A 16093-nucleotide genomic window follows, 5' to 3' on the forward strand; every position below is an offset into this window, starting at 1 on the left:
TATAGTATGATGTAATATATTATCCTCTTTCTTTCGATACTCTACCTTCTCTCTCTCTTTCTCAGCGTACAGGACCAGCTACTTAAATTTAAGAATTAGAAACTCTGGCAATATTGGAAATTATATAATTAAAATAATTAAAAATCCATTTTTAAAAAGAATTTTTAGAAACAGCCATAAACAACAGCAACCATTCATCCATTTCTTTCCTCAATGTCTTTTTAAAATTTTTAATGCAATTTGACTTCCTTCAGTCTGGCTTTCATTGTCAGGATTTTACTAGGATTCCTCTGTGCAAAATTACTACTACTACTAATCCTTTCATCCTGGGGTCCCTGGTTCACACGATGATGTTACCTAGTTGGGTCATGGAACGCCTGCAGGTGAACAATCAAGATCCCTATCTACTTTCTTACTTTGGATTACCACTCCGTGTCAGTCCCTGTTTAGATTTACTACAAACATAATTCCCTTTTGGGGGAAAAAAACAGTCTCTTGTCCTCCCTCCATTAACATCCTACAATTTTTTTGTCAAGCATCTCTTCTTCCTCTTCCAATGTCATAACCCAAAAAAACAAAAACATTCTTGCTGTTCTTAGCTTCCTGAGCTTTTTTTCTGCTTTGGCATACTTACTGTCCATATTAGCTATTTGCTGCTAGGTTGCTTGCCCCGTCTTCCATTTCCTATATACAGATAGTCCTCGACTTACAACAGTTCATTTAGTGACCGTTCTATGTTACAACGGCACCAAAAAAAGTGACTTTTAACCATTTCTCACAGTTGCGACCTTTGCAGCATCCCCATGATCATAGGATCAGAATTCAGACGCTTGGCAACTGGTTCGTATTTATGACCGTTGCTGTGTCCCAAGGTCATTTTGCGACCTTCTGACAAGCAAAGTCAATGGAGAAGCCAGATTCACTTACCAACCGGGTTACTAACTTATCAATTGCAGCGATTCACTTAACAACTGAAGCAAGAAAGGTTATCGAAAGGGGCAAAACTCACTTAACAAATGTCTCACTTAATAACAGAAATTTGGGGCTCAGTTGTGATTGTTAAGTGAAGGACTATCTGTATTTGTTCTAATTCAGCTGACCAGCTCTTGGGAAAAAAGAGCACTTAATACAATAGGTCAGAATTCTGTAGTTCACACTTAATGATTGTTGCAGCATCCCCACAGTCACATGACCAAACGTTGGTTTGTATTCATGATGGTTGCAGGGTCCCCTGCTCCCGGGTTGTCATATGGAACCTTCCTAGGGACTCCCGACAAGCAGAGTCAATGGGGGGAGTCAGTTTTGCTTAACAATCACACGTTTCAGTTAACTAGTGATTTGCTTAACAATAGTGGGAAAAGGTCATAAAATGGGGCACAACTCATTTAGCAAAGAAACTCTTGCTTAGCAAAGACATTTTTGGGCTCAATTGTGGTCATAATTCTACCTGTATTATCAGCTTAACGATAAAGCCTGTCCCCAAATTAATGGATAACCTTCCCAATAGCCTCATAGTCTCAAATAGATGTTAAAGAGGAGTGACACTATGGGGGGGGGGGGTGTCAAGGGCTTCTGAGTGGGACCTCTCCCCTCCTATCGGCATTGAACCAACTGCACAGAAAGGAGAATGGTCACAATACTGTGCCTACCCACCCATTCATAACAACCTATAGTATAGCCAATTCAGAGTGATACCCCAATCAGTGACAATGAAAACCACCAAAGCATCTAGGAGAGCCAGAGCAATTGCACCACCCGCTTCCTGGCTCTAACAAAGATCATTGTTGTGTGTGATTTACTTCAATAAAATAATTAAAAAAGAAAACAACCAAAAAACGTGGCAGTTTCCAGTAGTGTAAAAAATATTAAGAGGGAATATTAGAGAGGGGGGAGGGAATTATTATATACTGTATCTACCAAGGCTACTTCTATGTACATCATATGAACAAAGCCAGGATCCCCAGAGGCCAAGGAGATCAGCTAATGAAATGAGGACGGTGGGAAGTAAGGAAGGTGGGGTGTATGGTCATGTGGACAAAACAAAAAGCTCTGCAATGTGCAAGCAACAATAGTAGTCATATATCCCACCCGAATGCCACATTACAAGCATAACCGATGTTCGGGTGCCCCAAGTTTCACTCTCCTTTCGTCTTCCTTTTGTGTATTCAAGCAGATGCGATCAGGTGCGCGGCTCCCCCTGGGAAACACCGAGTAACCTTTTTCTCCAAGCAGAGAAGGGTGGAGGTGGGGGAATGAGCAACAACACCCGGCGGCCCATCTGCACGTCTGAGCGGCTGTTCTTCGAGGCTGGATCGCTGCCAGGGTCTGTCCTTCCGCAGCTAACCTTTACCCTTTCGCGAAGCGGCGGTGCTTGCTTTTTCCCTTGACTTGCTTTTTGCTCGTTTGCACTCCCCCCCCACCCTCCTGCTCTGCTCCCAGCAATGCTCCAGCCCGGGTCACTGCACCTTTAACGCCTTGCACATTTTCTGCTGTGTACAAACACCAAAGTCTAGACGGAAAGTTAGTAACTCTGGGCCCTATTTAAGGTGGACTGGATAAGGGTTGCTAGCCAGCAGTGTGGAAGTGCCGGGCTGCCTTGGCACCAAACGGTACTGGCCAAGTAGACTCCGAATCCAAGCAAAATCTCCCTCGGGGCCCCAATGGTGCTGTGGTCAGAGGATTGAAGCAGAGTCTCTGGGTGGTGCAACCTGCGAAGCCTCACCTGTTAAGGATGACTGGGCCACCTTAAGGAGCAGTTGTTGGTACTGTGAAGTGGGAGGTTGTTAGCGAGCACATGGGGATTTTAAAGCAGCCTGGTGTTGCCTTTAGCTAGGCTGGTCTCTTGGGGGCAAGAGACGCGGGACCCCTTCCTTGACCAGTTTCCTCACTTGCAGAAAGTTTGTTGCTCTTGTTGTATACAATGAGCATCTGCTGGCATCCCTCCACTTTTGTCCTGAAGAAATCTGGTGGGTCAGGATAGTGAAACATCTTAAGAATTCTTGCCAGCGACATCAGCCTGTGCCAGCATCATCTCATACTGTGTTTGAATGTGTGCTGCAGAGCAGGTACCCATTCTTTTTAAAAACCACTTTCTCTTTAAGAGCAGAATCTGCAGTTTGCGGAGAACTTTATTGTGTCTTCTTATAACAGCACTGAGAGGATATCCTTAGCGAAGTAAGGAAAAGTTCTGAATGTAGTTTTCTAAGCAAGCATGAAAAGTAATTCTGAGTATTTGCATTCCTCCAAAATACCTTATTATCCATCTCCCTTTAATGTTCTGTCCCACAGGCTACTATATTAATCCCAAGGGAAAAAAAGGAGGGGGTTTGCGTTCACTGGCTAAACAATTGTTGTTTTTAAATGGAAAGGTCACCCTTTGGTCAAGCTTCTCAATTTCTCAGTGCTGATATCAGGTCTCTTTTCTGTGGTCAATCAGCTGGATTTTGCTTAGAGAAGACACTTCCAGATAGACAGCAATTATGTATCTGAACCACAGCTTTTGGGGCTAAGACATAGATGTATTTTTTAATAAGGTTGCTTTCCTGCATTTGATAGCTTGAGTCTTTTGGGGATTACTAATGATTTGATTTTCTGCAGAATACAGTCTCTAAGCCTTGATAAAATTGGGCCTGCCTGTTTCCAACAGTTGGTAAATAGCCTCCATTGCTGCCCAAATTTCTCAGATTAAAAAGAAAATGTTACAATTTAGCAGCACTAATGACTCAATTAGGCTCACATGAGAGAGACCATGAGCTAAGTTTGTTTTTCTTTGCAAGAAAAAAGGGAGAGGAAATGCTTAGAAATTCTGTGCTAATTTCTTTGTGATGTAGAATTTATTTTGCTACCTTGCAAATTTCCCTATTCCCCTGTATTAAATAAGGCTTTTAGTCAGAAATGGTACTATGCTAAGATTGTACCCACCCCCCTTTCCAGATATTTTATAAATTGTATTGTGTATTTAACATGAGCTGTATCTTACATCTGGATGCTTTTTATTTGCATGCATTTCAAATGAGCAAGCAGGCTTCCTCTACTAATAATAATATTGGAAAAAGTGAGGAACATTTTAAATTGTATGTAAACAAAGATGAACACACACTCTTTTAATATATTAATTGGTATATTTTGTTGAGCTTGGGGACAGGCTATGTTAAACATCCACTTATGAGAAGTGCAATATTATTAAGATTCCCAGAAAAGATTGTAAAATAAAAGTTTTCCTTTTTTGGTACAGGTACCCTTTCATTTCTGAGTCAGTTGCAATGTGGCCGAGTGAGACAGCCATTATAAGATGCTTCTCTATGTTGCTCCAATTAGTAATTAATGGACTTTCTCAGAGAACTATATTTCTAAACCTTTTGACAAGTCTGTTCCTTTTTTTGCCTACCAGAAAGTTTTTGCTCCCTCTCTACTCCCAGTGAGTTTCATGCACTTATCAATGACATCCATTTATTCTGTCTGTCTCACCTTTGGGTTATCAGATTTTAGCATTAGTAGGCAAAAAAAGGGAATAAGAACTTTTGACAATGTGTAACTATTTTGATTTATTTTCAATTTTCCCAAGCAGAACTTCTCTTTGAACTCCTGTAGAATGTTATTTTCTTAGTGTTGCTGAAATCCATTATCTTCACTGTAATACTTCAGAACTTCAGTGAAAATGGCTGACTGGAAGGTAATTTGTCCAGAGTGGGAACAGCAGACTCTAATTTCTTACTATTTCCTTCACTCCAAATTGGAATTCATCTTAAGAGGACAGGAAGAAAGCATCACTCTGCTCTGCAATTGCATTACAAATATTAATATGCACATAGTATCTTGCTCATGGATTACAAATTGTGGAGCTTTTCTTGGATGGCAAATGAGTAGAAATATTCAAGTATTGAGTATGACACAGATAAAATTATGAGCTCTGTTAGCCTTTAGTAGAGGTGTTAGAACTTAACTTCAGAAGTTGCAGGTTGCTGGAACAGGATGCTGAGGCTGAGTGCTTTTTCATGAGAAATAAATCCAATTCAACTATTAGATTGTGATAGGCTATCTTACAGTGTTTATCCCCTCCATAGGGGAACAGTTATTATTCTTTCTAGGATTCTTCTAATCACCCGACCTTAAACATATTATAGAACTTTTATTATTAATTTTCATGGCGGCAAGTGTGCATTTGAGAGTTTTGCAGAAACTTTTTGCAAAATTCCAAGTATTACAATTTTATGTTCCATGGACTGTTCCTCTCTCCTCCCCAAATTTAGTTTTCGAGGCGCTTTAAATTCTCTTTGCCCGAGGCTATCACTTATAATAAGGGTGGAGTTTCTTGTGCGAGGGGTAGTATTTTATTTTTAGGAGTGTTCACAATATATACGAGAAAATATTCTTATAATATAGAGAGTAATCACTGGGTGAAGAGGACGCCTACCTAGGGCAGAATAGACTGACCATATCGGGAAGTGAAATACACGCAAGCCTAGGCCTTACGAAGAGGGAGGAGGAAACGAGAGGAACCAACGTGTATCTGTAAGAGAGGTACTACAACAACCTTCCCGCAAGCTCTTTTTGTTCTTCAAACTAATCCCTGCCGCTCCTCGGAGCGCGTCCCTCGCCCCCTCCCACCGCAGGCTCTCGTCCACTTTAAGGCAAGGGGCGTGGCTCGGCTTGTAGGTCTCGCGCGGCTTGGAGGCGGTGCTGTCGCGAGCTTCAAGCCGGGCGCCGATTGGTTGCGGCGGGTTGAATGTAAGATGGCGCCCAGGGAGCTGTGAGGGGAAAAAAAGACGCGGGGCCTGAGGTGGTGACGGCGCGAGGCGACAGAGGGGCCGGGGTGAGGCGGAGCTGAACTCAGTTGGGGGTGGCCGAGCCTTCTTTACGGGAGCGGGAGGCGCGGTATTCCGGAGGGAAACGCAACATTTGGATTGGTGAAAGGCGGAGAGGGGGGGGGGACGAGGGAGGACGGGAGGAGGTGGCGGCGGTAGCGGCATAGGAGGAGGAGGGGGGGGAGGGGGAAGCGGGCACGGGAGCGCGCTCCCGCGAGCCCGGCCCCGGCTGTTGTGTGGCGCCGCTAGCGCGTGCCCGCCTGGAGATTGGCGGCTGGCAGGGCGGGATCCGCTTGAGGCCTGCGCCGTTTCCCCGGGCAGGGCCCCGCCTCGAGTTCCCAAGCCTTCCTCCGCGCCCCCGCCCACTGGCACCCAAGGTGGGGAGGGCCTTCTCGCCGCCTGTGACCCTCTGGGGAAGCCGTGGAGAGTTACCGACGCGCGAGTGGGCGCGAATTTCTCTCGCCCGGGCGCCGACGCCGGAGCAGCGGCAGGAAGAGGCGAAGTTCCAGGATGAGGCCGGTAGGCCCTGGTGCTGCAGAACCCCGGGGAGGCGGGGGTGAGCCTCGTGGTGCCGTGCCGGCTGCTGCCAATTTCCTTGCCCGCCGGTCATCGCGCAGAGTGCGTCTCTCCACCCTTGGCCTGGAGGCTGCAGTAAGGAAGGCGAGGCGGACCAAGGCGGGGCCCCTGAGGTCCGGGCCTTGTTCAAGGACCAATAGTATTTGTCAGGAACTTTAAAGTGCTGTATTAAATATTATACAATGAGCTATTTGTGTTACGGAAAGCTTCAAATAAGCAAGTGGGATTCTCAACATCTAATTAACTTTTCTCTCGGTCCAAAAACATTTGCTCCAGGTTTCAAAATATTATTGTCTCGTTTAATTAGCTATAGCCTACTAGTTGCAGTATTTTCAGTAACTTAATTTGGGCCTGGAGAGGATATATAAAGTCGCTGAGAGTGAAGACCAACTTTATGAGGGCACTATTTTGTTTATTATGTGCAACGATAATAGACACGTGAAAGAACCTGCTGAAGGTTTTTGCTTGTTTCAGTCTGTATCTTTGGCATTCCCCCCTCCTGTGTAACTTTGAAGAGGAAATAGATGTGTTGGTGCTCAATTTTATAAAGGGCCAACTTAATTGAAGTTTTATCCTGTCAGCCCTTTGATTAGATTCAGAGGGTAAGATATATATGGTGCACAATGCACTATAGTACACAAACACTGTGCCAGCTTGCCTTACACCTTGTTTCACAAAATGCCTTGGCAAATGAATTAGATAAGGAGTTGGCTCAGATGGACCTGCGACCTGTTTTAGTTATCTAATTAGATTACTATAAGAGCAGTACTGTAGAAAGTACTATGGTATATTATTGTTGGCTTATTCAAAGCTCCGGAAATCTTGCAATTTAATATATAATTGTGTAAAGCAATATAGCCATATAGTATTTTATATTGTTGAAGTAAAGTCAGATTGCATAGGTTTCTCAAGCTTTGAGAACTCATCCAGATACTGAGTGGACCTATTTATTTCTACAGAATGATTTTACTATATTTTACTACATTTCCTCGCAAAGACCATGACTTTGGATATATTTAGTTCATTTTATTACAGTAGAAATTTTATACTCATTCAGAAACTTCATGCTGGAGAAAAATGAGACTATCTGGAACCCTGCCTATTTAACGTATCTTATAACATAACTATGTATTTTTTAATATTACAAATGTAGGTATATTTTTCTTTGTTCTGTCTTCTCCATTTTGTAATGAGTCATACAGAGTTTAGGACATGAATATCAGAAATATGTACAGTGTGCTATCTGGTTAGTCTACATTGCCCATATACTTCATACTTTTCTGATTGAACTGATTGCTAATCTACTTTTTCTATCCATCCTAATGTTATCTATCTAGTTCCTCAGCCAGCTATGCTGACTGGGGAATTCTGGAGTTCACGTCTACAAGTCTTAAAGTTGCCAAGTTTGGAGACCCCTGAACAGAGCTCCTGATATGTTGGGGTTTTGATTTTTATCTCTTATCAGTTAGAAATGCTGATAAATGTAACATACCTAGATACAATAGTACCAGAAATGTAACATGATATATCTAGATACAATAGTATCAGATTGGGATAGGATGCCTTCAGTTTCTATTATCTGGAGGCTGTAATGGATAAAAGATCAATGGAAGATTTGAAGAAGATAAAATTGCTTAGGTTAGGTAATCTTGAATTATCATATTATTTCTAAAAAATTGTCATAGCAGACTTCTACCTAGCCATATATTTTATAATTTGCCTTGGGGGCATGTGGAGATTTGAAACATACTGTGAATAAAATACTAAGACATACATAATTGTAAGTGGGATTCCAGTATGTAAGAGTAGAATTAGCATCATGACACAACTTTATCCATATTATTTTAAGACAGTCTCAATTTGCTGTGGGTATCTGGGTAAATCCTATTAAACTTTTATTCAAATTTATATGGCCACCTATCTAACAAAAAGTGACTCTGGGTAGCATACAATAACTATTCATATTCATAATTATTTCAATTCAATATAGCTTTCTTCTAAAGTTAAATTTTTATTTGGAAGAACCATCATACAATTGTCAAAATATATTTAAAAATTATTAGTTGGTTTATTTTAGTTAGGGTTGCCAACTCTTCCCTTTGACACACAATTTTTTTTCTAAGCAGAAGTGTAGACCGTACACTTAATCTTCATTTCTCTTGGGAAATTGTGCTTACTGGGTCAGCAGCTAGGGGAATAGAGTCATTAGTTTTGACTTGCAAGAGATAGCTTTATAAACTGTAACTGTTTTTGGAAAAGGTTTTGTTTTTTAAATTAAACATTTTAATTTTAATATGTGCAGCTAAAATATAGAACAGGTATTTCATTTACTGCTTTATAAAGTAAATCAGATATATGAATTACCTATAAAGTAACATTTTAATCTGATGATTCATTAATTCCCTTACTATTCAAATTCTTAAGCTAAAATGAAAAAGATGACATTATTTAAAAAGTTGAACTGTGCTTAATATGACTCACAGTTTCTATACATAGGAGGTATAGCAATATACAGTAATTCCTCAATAAATTTAAAAATGGTACTGTATGAGAAACAAATCAAACAATGTAATAGATTTTTAATGTATGTAATAGGAATAGGCTGTAATAGCAGATTACTAAATTTAATATAATGCAGATGTATATGAGTACATGTTTCATTATCACGTCTGAAAACTAATTGTTGTAACCTTTTTATCCTTTTTATTACCTGGTTATTGTCAAAGTCAGAAAAAATGTAATATTATATGCCTTAGAATTTTCAGAAAAGGCTTTATTTACTATAACTTTATTTTGATTAACAGTGGCCAAGCAACTTCTTGCATATAATTGCAATTTTAAGACCTGGATATAATCCACATTGAAGAATATACTGTAGTTTAAACAGTGTAGGTTAATTAACTTGCATTAATTTAATTTTCTGCAGTTCTACTAGTCATAATGAGGAAGATGAAACTAGATAGAACAGTGAAGTCCTACTCGTCCCCTAAAGGAGCTTTTCTGGGTGCTCCCTTTCCTGTTCTTTCAAAGGATTAAATGGTGTGTTCGTGTATATTTTAATAGAAGCTTAAATATCAGAAAATTGAATTCTTGAACAGAAGTCACAAATGGTTGTTGAATATTTTTAATTGTGTGGTTAGTATGTATGTTTGATTAGTCCTGTTCCCTGGGGTGAGGCAGACCCTCATTCTTCTTGGGGTCTTCTGGCTCTGTCAACTAGCATGGAAATCCAGTTGTGGTTTGTGACCCCTGGGGGTGGTTTATTTATTTGTTCAATTTCTATGGTTACCCATCACAGTCAATGACTTTGGCTAGTTTACAATTCAGAAAATATATTATGATTAAAACATTTTAAAACAAAAACAGTAAAACCAGTGAAAAACATTAAAAATATCCAATTCAACACACATAAGAGCAAGATATTTGGGCATTTAACAGTATAGACAGGAAACGGGCCTTTGGCACATTTAGTGCTCCAGGCTCAGGAACATAGCCAGGTTTTTAGGACCTTACAAAAGGCTGGCAGGGTTGGGACAGTTCTGATCTCCAAAGGCAGGATGTTCCATAGAGAGGGCCAGTGCAGAAAAAGCTCACCTCCTGGTCCCTGTCAGCCAACATTCCTTGTCTGATGGGACCTGCAGCACACCCATTTTGTTTGACTGGTTGGACGGGTAGAGACTCTTGGAAAAAGGCGATCCCTCAGGTACCCCAATCCCAAGCCAATTTGGGCTTTGTAGGTAACCACCAGCACTTTGAATTGCACCCCAAAACATATCAGTAACCAATGCAGTGCAGGTTGGTAGGTTGAGGGTGTTCCATTCATCCTTTTAAGTTTAACTGTCTACATTTGTATGAATGTTTTTTATTTGTTAACCACTGAGTCATTTAGTGTGATGGGTGATGTATAAATTTGAATAATAAATAAAAGTCAATGATACACTCTGAAATTCCCATAAATAAAATCCCTTGATTTAAGTAATGCTTTACAGTTTTTTTGTTTTCTGAATCAGAATGGCATTGACAGTCAAGAACATTTATCTTTTTGAATTTGGAGTAATTAAAATATGAAGGAAATGTAGCAAGTCCTTTTACATCGATTTACCATTGTTTCCAAGGCATTTAATGCTGAGGTACTATTTTGCTATAGTTAATTACTTGTACTGTGCAATTTTTTTGAAGTTTAAAGAGGCTTCTTCAAATAGTTGAATTTTTTTTAATTGCTTGATTTGACTTGCTTTAGTTTTATTCATCCAGTTTTGAAAAGAGGCAATAGAGTGATGACAGTTTTTAGGTTATGGTTAACTACACATATTAATTATTTTATTAATTATTTCAATATATTTCTTGGTTGTTATAGTGAATAGCTGTATGGGGCTGCTGATCTGAAGAAAGATTCAACTGGTTTATAAAGACAACAAGAGATATGAAGCCAGCGGTCTAGAGTTTAAACTCAGAATTAATAAATGACTCCCTTTTTCTTCTAAGGAACCCTGAGGACTTTGCAATATGAATAATTCTTTGGAGAACACAATTTCCTTTGAAGAATACATCCGTGTGAAAGCACGAACGATCCCCCAACATAGGATGAAGGAATTCCTGGACTCCCTGGCCTCCAAGGGCCCTGAAGCCCTACAGGAATTTCAGCAGACAGCTGCTACCACAACCATGGTATATCAACAAGGAGGCAACTGCATTTATACAGACAGCACGGAAGTGGCTGGATCTTTGCTTGAACTTGCCTGTCCTGTTACAACTAGTGTCCAGCAACAGACCCAACAAGAGCAACAAATACAAGTGCAACAACCCCAACAAGTGCAGGTAATGTTAACATTGCATGTCTGTGGAGATTCTCAATCATCCAGGTCATGGTGGTCCCAGAGATGCATCTCTGGACTTTCTTGGTTTTTTCCTTAACATTTCACTTCTCATTTAAGATGCTTCTTCAGAGAGGGAGAGAAATATGGAAATATAAAGCATTGTTTTGTGACGGTTTTTAAATTGTAAGATTCCAGTTGCATTATGTATAGGACACATGAGTAAGTTGGAGAACATTCTGTTTGCTAGTGATAAGAATTGTAATTCGAAAATATGTTCTTCTACCCAGATAGTGTTAGAACTGCTTTCATTTAACTTGCTTCAAAGGACATTTACAATAGAAATAGAAATCACAGAATATGTAGGTGCCCTTGACATTTACTTAAAACCAACAATACCTAGGCATAGCACTGCTTGTATTCTTCCTACAGTACTACAGAGAATTCTGATTATAGTTGTGCTGCCTTTTTTGGATACTACTGAAGTACCAGAAAAGTAGCTACTGTGTAGCATTGATAATAGTAATGTAAGGTTTTTTTTGCTGTACAATACTGTATAATACAGTACAAAGAAAAAAGTAGTAAAGATTGTATTTGCAGGCAGTGGCAAACTGGATATAAGGATGGTCCATATAGGTTGATTATTGCCAGCTGACTTTTATTGTCAATGGCCATAGATCAGGGGTCCCCAACCCCTGGGCTGTGGCTCACTACTGGGCAGTGGCCTATTTGAAATTAGGCCACATGAGTGGCTGGCATGCGTGTGCGCGTACAACTTAACTTGCATGAGCGGTGGGCCTGCGGGCGACTTGCATGCATTGCCCCAGCCTGCCACTCGTGTAAGTCAAGTTGCCCACTTACGTGGCACAGGTCTCCTCTCCCCCCCCCTCAGCCAGGCCACCAAACTGCAAAGGTTGGGGACTGCTGCCATAGATTGCACATCTAGCAGTTTAATTTGTGATTTATTTCACATTCATGTAAATGAAGACTGTTGGCTTGTTTTTCTAAGGAAGTTACAGTCCTCAACCATACTTCTTTTTTGCTTATCACTGTCTTATTAATATAAGTCAAAGTATTTTGATTTAGCGATGCCTATGGATGCGGCTTAGGCACCAAATACAGCTCCCTTCAGATATCCTGTCTTAAGTTTGCAGTTGAGTGTTATGGATAAAATTGAGTGACCTCACTTTGAGGTTTCCTTTTATTCAGATGAAAGAGCTTTAATAAAGCTAGAAATAAATTTCTTTTGATTAACAAGTTGAGATTCCTAAGACATCTGTAGGTTGCTGAAAGACTTGTATGTTAATAAGTCATGGTACCACTGAGGACTAGCCTCAACTCTATAAGGTAAACATTGGATTTCTACATGAAAATAAAATTTAAATGTGCAAGTAAGAATTTGCAAATCCTAATGTTTAAAATGAAGTATTCATAATTGAATACTAAATGTCTATATTCTATTAGAATTCATAGTTCATATAAGTATATTTAAATATACATAAATTTATATTATATAAAATTATACATTATATTAAATTATACAGTATAAATACAGGATTTATATACACATTTCTCATTGCTTATAGATTGCAGGATTTAAAAAAGAACTCAAATTTTGTTTTGAACAGTATTCACAATTAAAGAAAAACGAGAAGCTGCTGTGTTTTGAAAGATTAGAGAAATGTATAACGTTTTTCCTTTATGATATAGATTTGTAGAAAACATTTTAACTAGCTCATAAAATAGTTCATATGAACAAATAGCATGCTCTCCTTGTTTGATTATTAAGCACACTGAATTAATGCAAAAGGAAATATTTGAATTTACACTACTTTCAGTGTTCTGTAATGATGCATTTAATGCTTTCTTAATGTCGCCATCAAAGAGTAAGAATGCAGATATGAACAATTCTTATGGCTAGCTTTCTCTCCTTACATTTAGGTACGGCTTAAATGTGCCATCAGTTTTTACTTCTTTTCTATCATGTACACCAGGATAACATTGCCGCATATGTTGATACAGTCTAATATCCATGTGAGAGAGGGAGCTTAATTGTTGCTAAATTGTTTTTGTTTGAACACTGAAGTGGCTGAAAGCTAATCGGGCAAGAACAACTTAGTGTTTACACACACACACACACACCTTAATTCCCTGCCCTTTTGGCTTTTGGGGGGGTATATACGATCAACTTAATTCCCTGCCCAAAAATAAGCCAAAAGGGGAAAATGATATATATCACATATTCATCAAATGTCAATGTTCCTAAATTACATGTTTTTTTAAAAGTATGATTTTCTAACATTACATTATTAATTTTGGGATTAATAATAAAATTGCCTTTATAAAATAATAAGTTATCCATCCTTGAATATATAAATTCAAGAATAAGAATATTACTGTTTTTCCAGTACATGCCGGATTTAACCATAACCATAACCTCTCAAAGATAGTTTGAGTCCAAAGTTTGGGAATATAACATTAACATCTTTTTAAAAAATCTTCATAAATCTACATTAAAATACTATTTAAAAATGCTAGTGATTTTTAAGATCAAATCAGTAATCCTCCAAAGTTTTTACATTGTCAAAGACAATTCTAATATAATGATGTTTATGCACATTCAACCAAGTGTTTTTGGTGTATTTCTAAACAAGTTTTCTGCTCAGAGTGCTTACTGTTTTTAAAGTCCTCAGAGGAGTGTTTGAAGAAAAAAAATTTGTGTGTGTGTGTGATATTTTAAATGTTAAGGATCAAATGGATTGTTTTTGAGCTGTGATTCTTGGTCAATGAGATGCTCATCTTGCACTGAGGTTGGGGTGGTGGTGGTCTTGTATTTTTTCCCTTTGAGATTCTACCAAGATGTATTAACCATTTTTTTCATTATGGATACCCTCATGTAGCTGCCCAGCTGATTTGGGGCTTATTTAAGTCCTAATCCTGGTTTATTCATTTATTTGACTTGATATGCTTCCAACCCCTAAAGTGTCTCAGGGATTTTGGAGTTGATGCCCTAACTGCTCATGTGTTGCTTTTGCAGGTGCAGGTTCAAGTTCAGCAGTCCCCTCAATCTGTGTCCACCCAGCAGCTCTCTCCACAGCTCACTGTTCACCCGGCCTCAGAGCAGCCAATACAAGTCCAAGTGCAGATCCAAGGCCAAACACAGCAGCAAGCATCCCAGACAATACAAGGTCAGGCCCTTCAGAGTCCCAGCCCTTCTCAGTTACAGGCGGCTCAGATCCAGGTGCAGCATGTGCAGACTGCTCAGCAAATCCAGGGTGCAGAAATACAGGAGGAACACATACAGCATCAGCAGATCCAGGCCCAACTCGTGGCAGGACAGGCTATTGCTGGAGGACAGCAAATCCAAATTCAGACAGTTGGAGCACTTTCCCCTCCTCCATCTCAACAAGGTTCACCCCGGGAAGGCGAACGAAGGATCAGCACCGCCAGCGTCCTTCAACCAGTAAAGAAGCGCAAAGTGGATATGCCTATTACTGTGTCATACGCCATTTCAGGGCAGCCGGTGGCTACAGTTCTGACCATCCCCCAGGGCCAGCAGCAGAGTTATGTGTCCTTAAGGCCGGACTTGTTAACGGTGGATAGTGCCCACCTGTACAGTGCCACTGGGACCATAACTAGTCCCACTGGGGAGACTTGGACAATCCCGGTTTATTCTGCCCAGCCACGTGGTGACCTGCAGCAGCAAAACATTACCCACATTGCCATTCCTCAGGAGGCCTACAATGCCGTCCATGTTAGTGGCTCCCCAACAACTTTGGCCACTGTGAAGCTAGAAGATGATAAGGATAAGATGATAGGAGGTGCATCGGTAGTGAAAAACTCTCATGAGGAGGTAGTGCAAACTCTTGCCAATTCCCTTTTCCCAGCACAGTTTATGAATGGCAATATCCACATTCCAGTGGCAGTGCAAGCAGTGGCAGGGACCTACCAGAATACAGCACAGACGGTTCATATATGGGACCCACAGCAGCAGCAGTCCACATCACAGGAGCAGGCACAGCAGCAGCAGCAACAGCAACAATTGCAAGTTACTTGCTCTGTAAGTAAGCTGTACTTATGAGGCAAGTGTCTGTAGGGTTGAATAACTGAATACGGGCAGGATTGTCTGTCATATCTCTAAAAGATAACGGTTTTAAAGGGAAGACTTGTCTACTTACTGTATTCTGAATACTTACATTCTGTGCTTTTATATTTGTATCCAAGCTTTAAATGCTGTTCTTCAAGAACGTCAATGGGAATATAATTATTGAAATGCTTTTGTCCAAATTGTTGTGCGGCCATGCTTGGAATACCGCAGGAAAAAAATAACATCAAAATTAATAAGGAATTGGAGTCCATTGGAAAGGTTGCAAAGGTTGAGAACTTTTGCCTTGGGAAAATGGAATAAATGGGGCCAGGGAAAATTACTGAAGCACATACCATTTTACATGATACGAAGGAAATAAATGGGGGTGGGGAGAGGGAAATTGCCCCCTTATAGTGCTTGATCATCCAATGAAGCTGAATGGTGGGAGATTTAGGGCAGATAGATGGAAGTGCCATTCCATACCACATACATATATCTTGTGCATTCAGGGTCACAAACTTTAACAATGACAGCCAATTTAGATAGCTTTGACTGATTATGTTCCATCGGGTCATGTCAACTCTTAGTGACTACATAGATAGATTTACTATATGACACTGTCCCACACCTGGTCTTTCAAGTTTTCCAACTGTAGAGGACTTAAGAAAGCTAGGAAAGGAGTAAGCTGAGAGCACCCATTTACACCATCATTTGCTTCTCTTGTTGACTTTTCTTCTTAGATTGTGTGTTTTGGGAATTAGAATGATAGTTGTGATCTGTAAGTATGAGTCAGCATGGCTTATGAATTTCTC

The 16093-nt window shown here is 40.0% G+C and overlaps 1 protein-coding gene across 1 annotated transcript in view; it reads left to right on the forward strand.

Annotated features, from left to right (window-relative positions):
• The first annotated feature begins 5752 nt into the window (after positions 1–5752).
• Positions 5753–16093, forward strand: part of QRICH1 (glutamine rich 1) — a 27340-nt gene continuing 16999 nt past the window's right edge. Inside the window, exons 1-3 of the mRNA XM_015821895.1 lie at positions 5753–5812; positions 10866–11198; positions 14232–15254. Coding sequence (XP_015677381.1) covers positions 10887–11198; positions 14232–15254 — 1335 coding nt within the window. The 5' untranslated portion in view covers positions 5753–5812; positions 10866–10886. The remainder of the gene's footprint in view (positions 5813–10865; positions 11199–14231; positions 15255–16093) is intronic.

Source organism: Protobothrops mucrosquamatus, unplaced genomic scaffold (assembly GCF_001527695.2).
Source record: "Protobothrops mucrosquamatus isolate PMUCROS unplaced genomic scaffold, P.Mucros_1.0 scaffold1418, whole genome shotgun sequence".
Classification (NCBI taxonomy): domain Eukaryota; kingdom Metazoa; phylum Chordata; class Lepidosauria; order Squamata; family Viperidae; genus Protobothrops; species Protobothrops mucrosquamatus.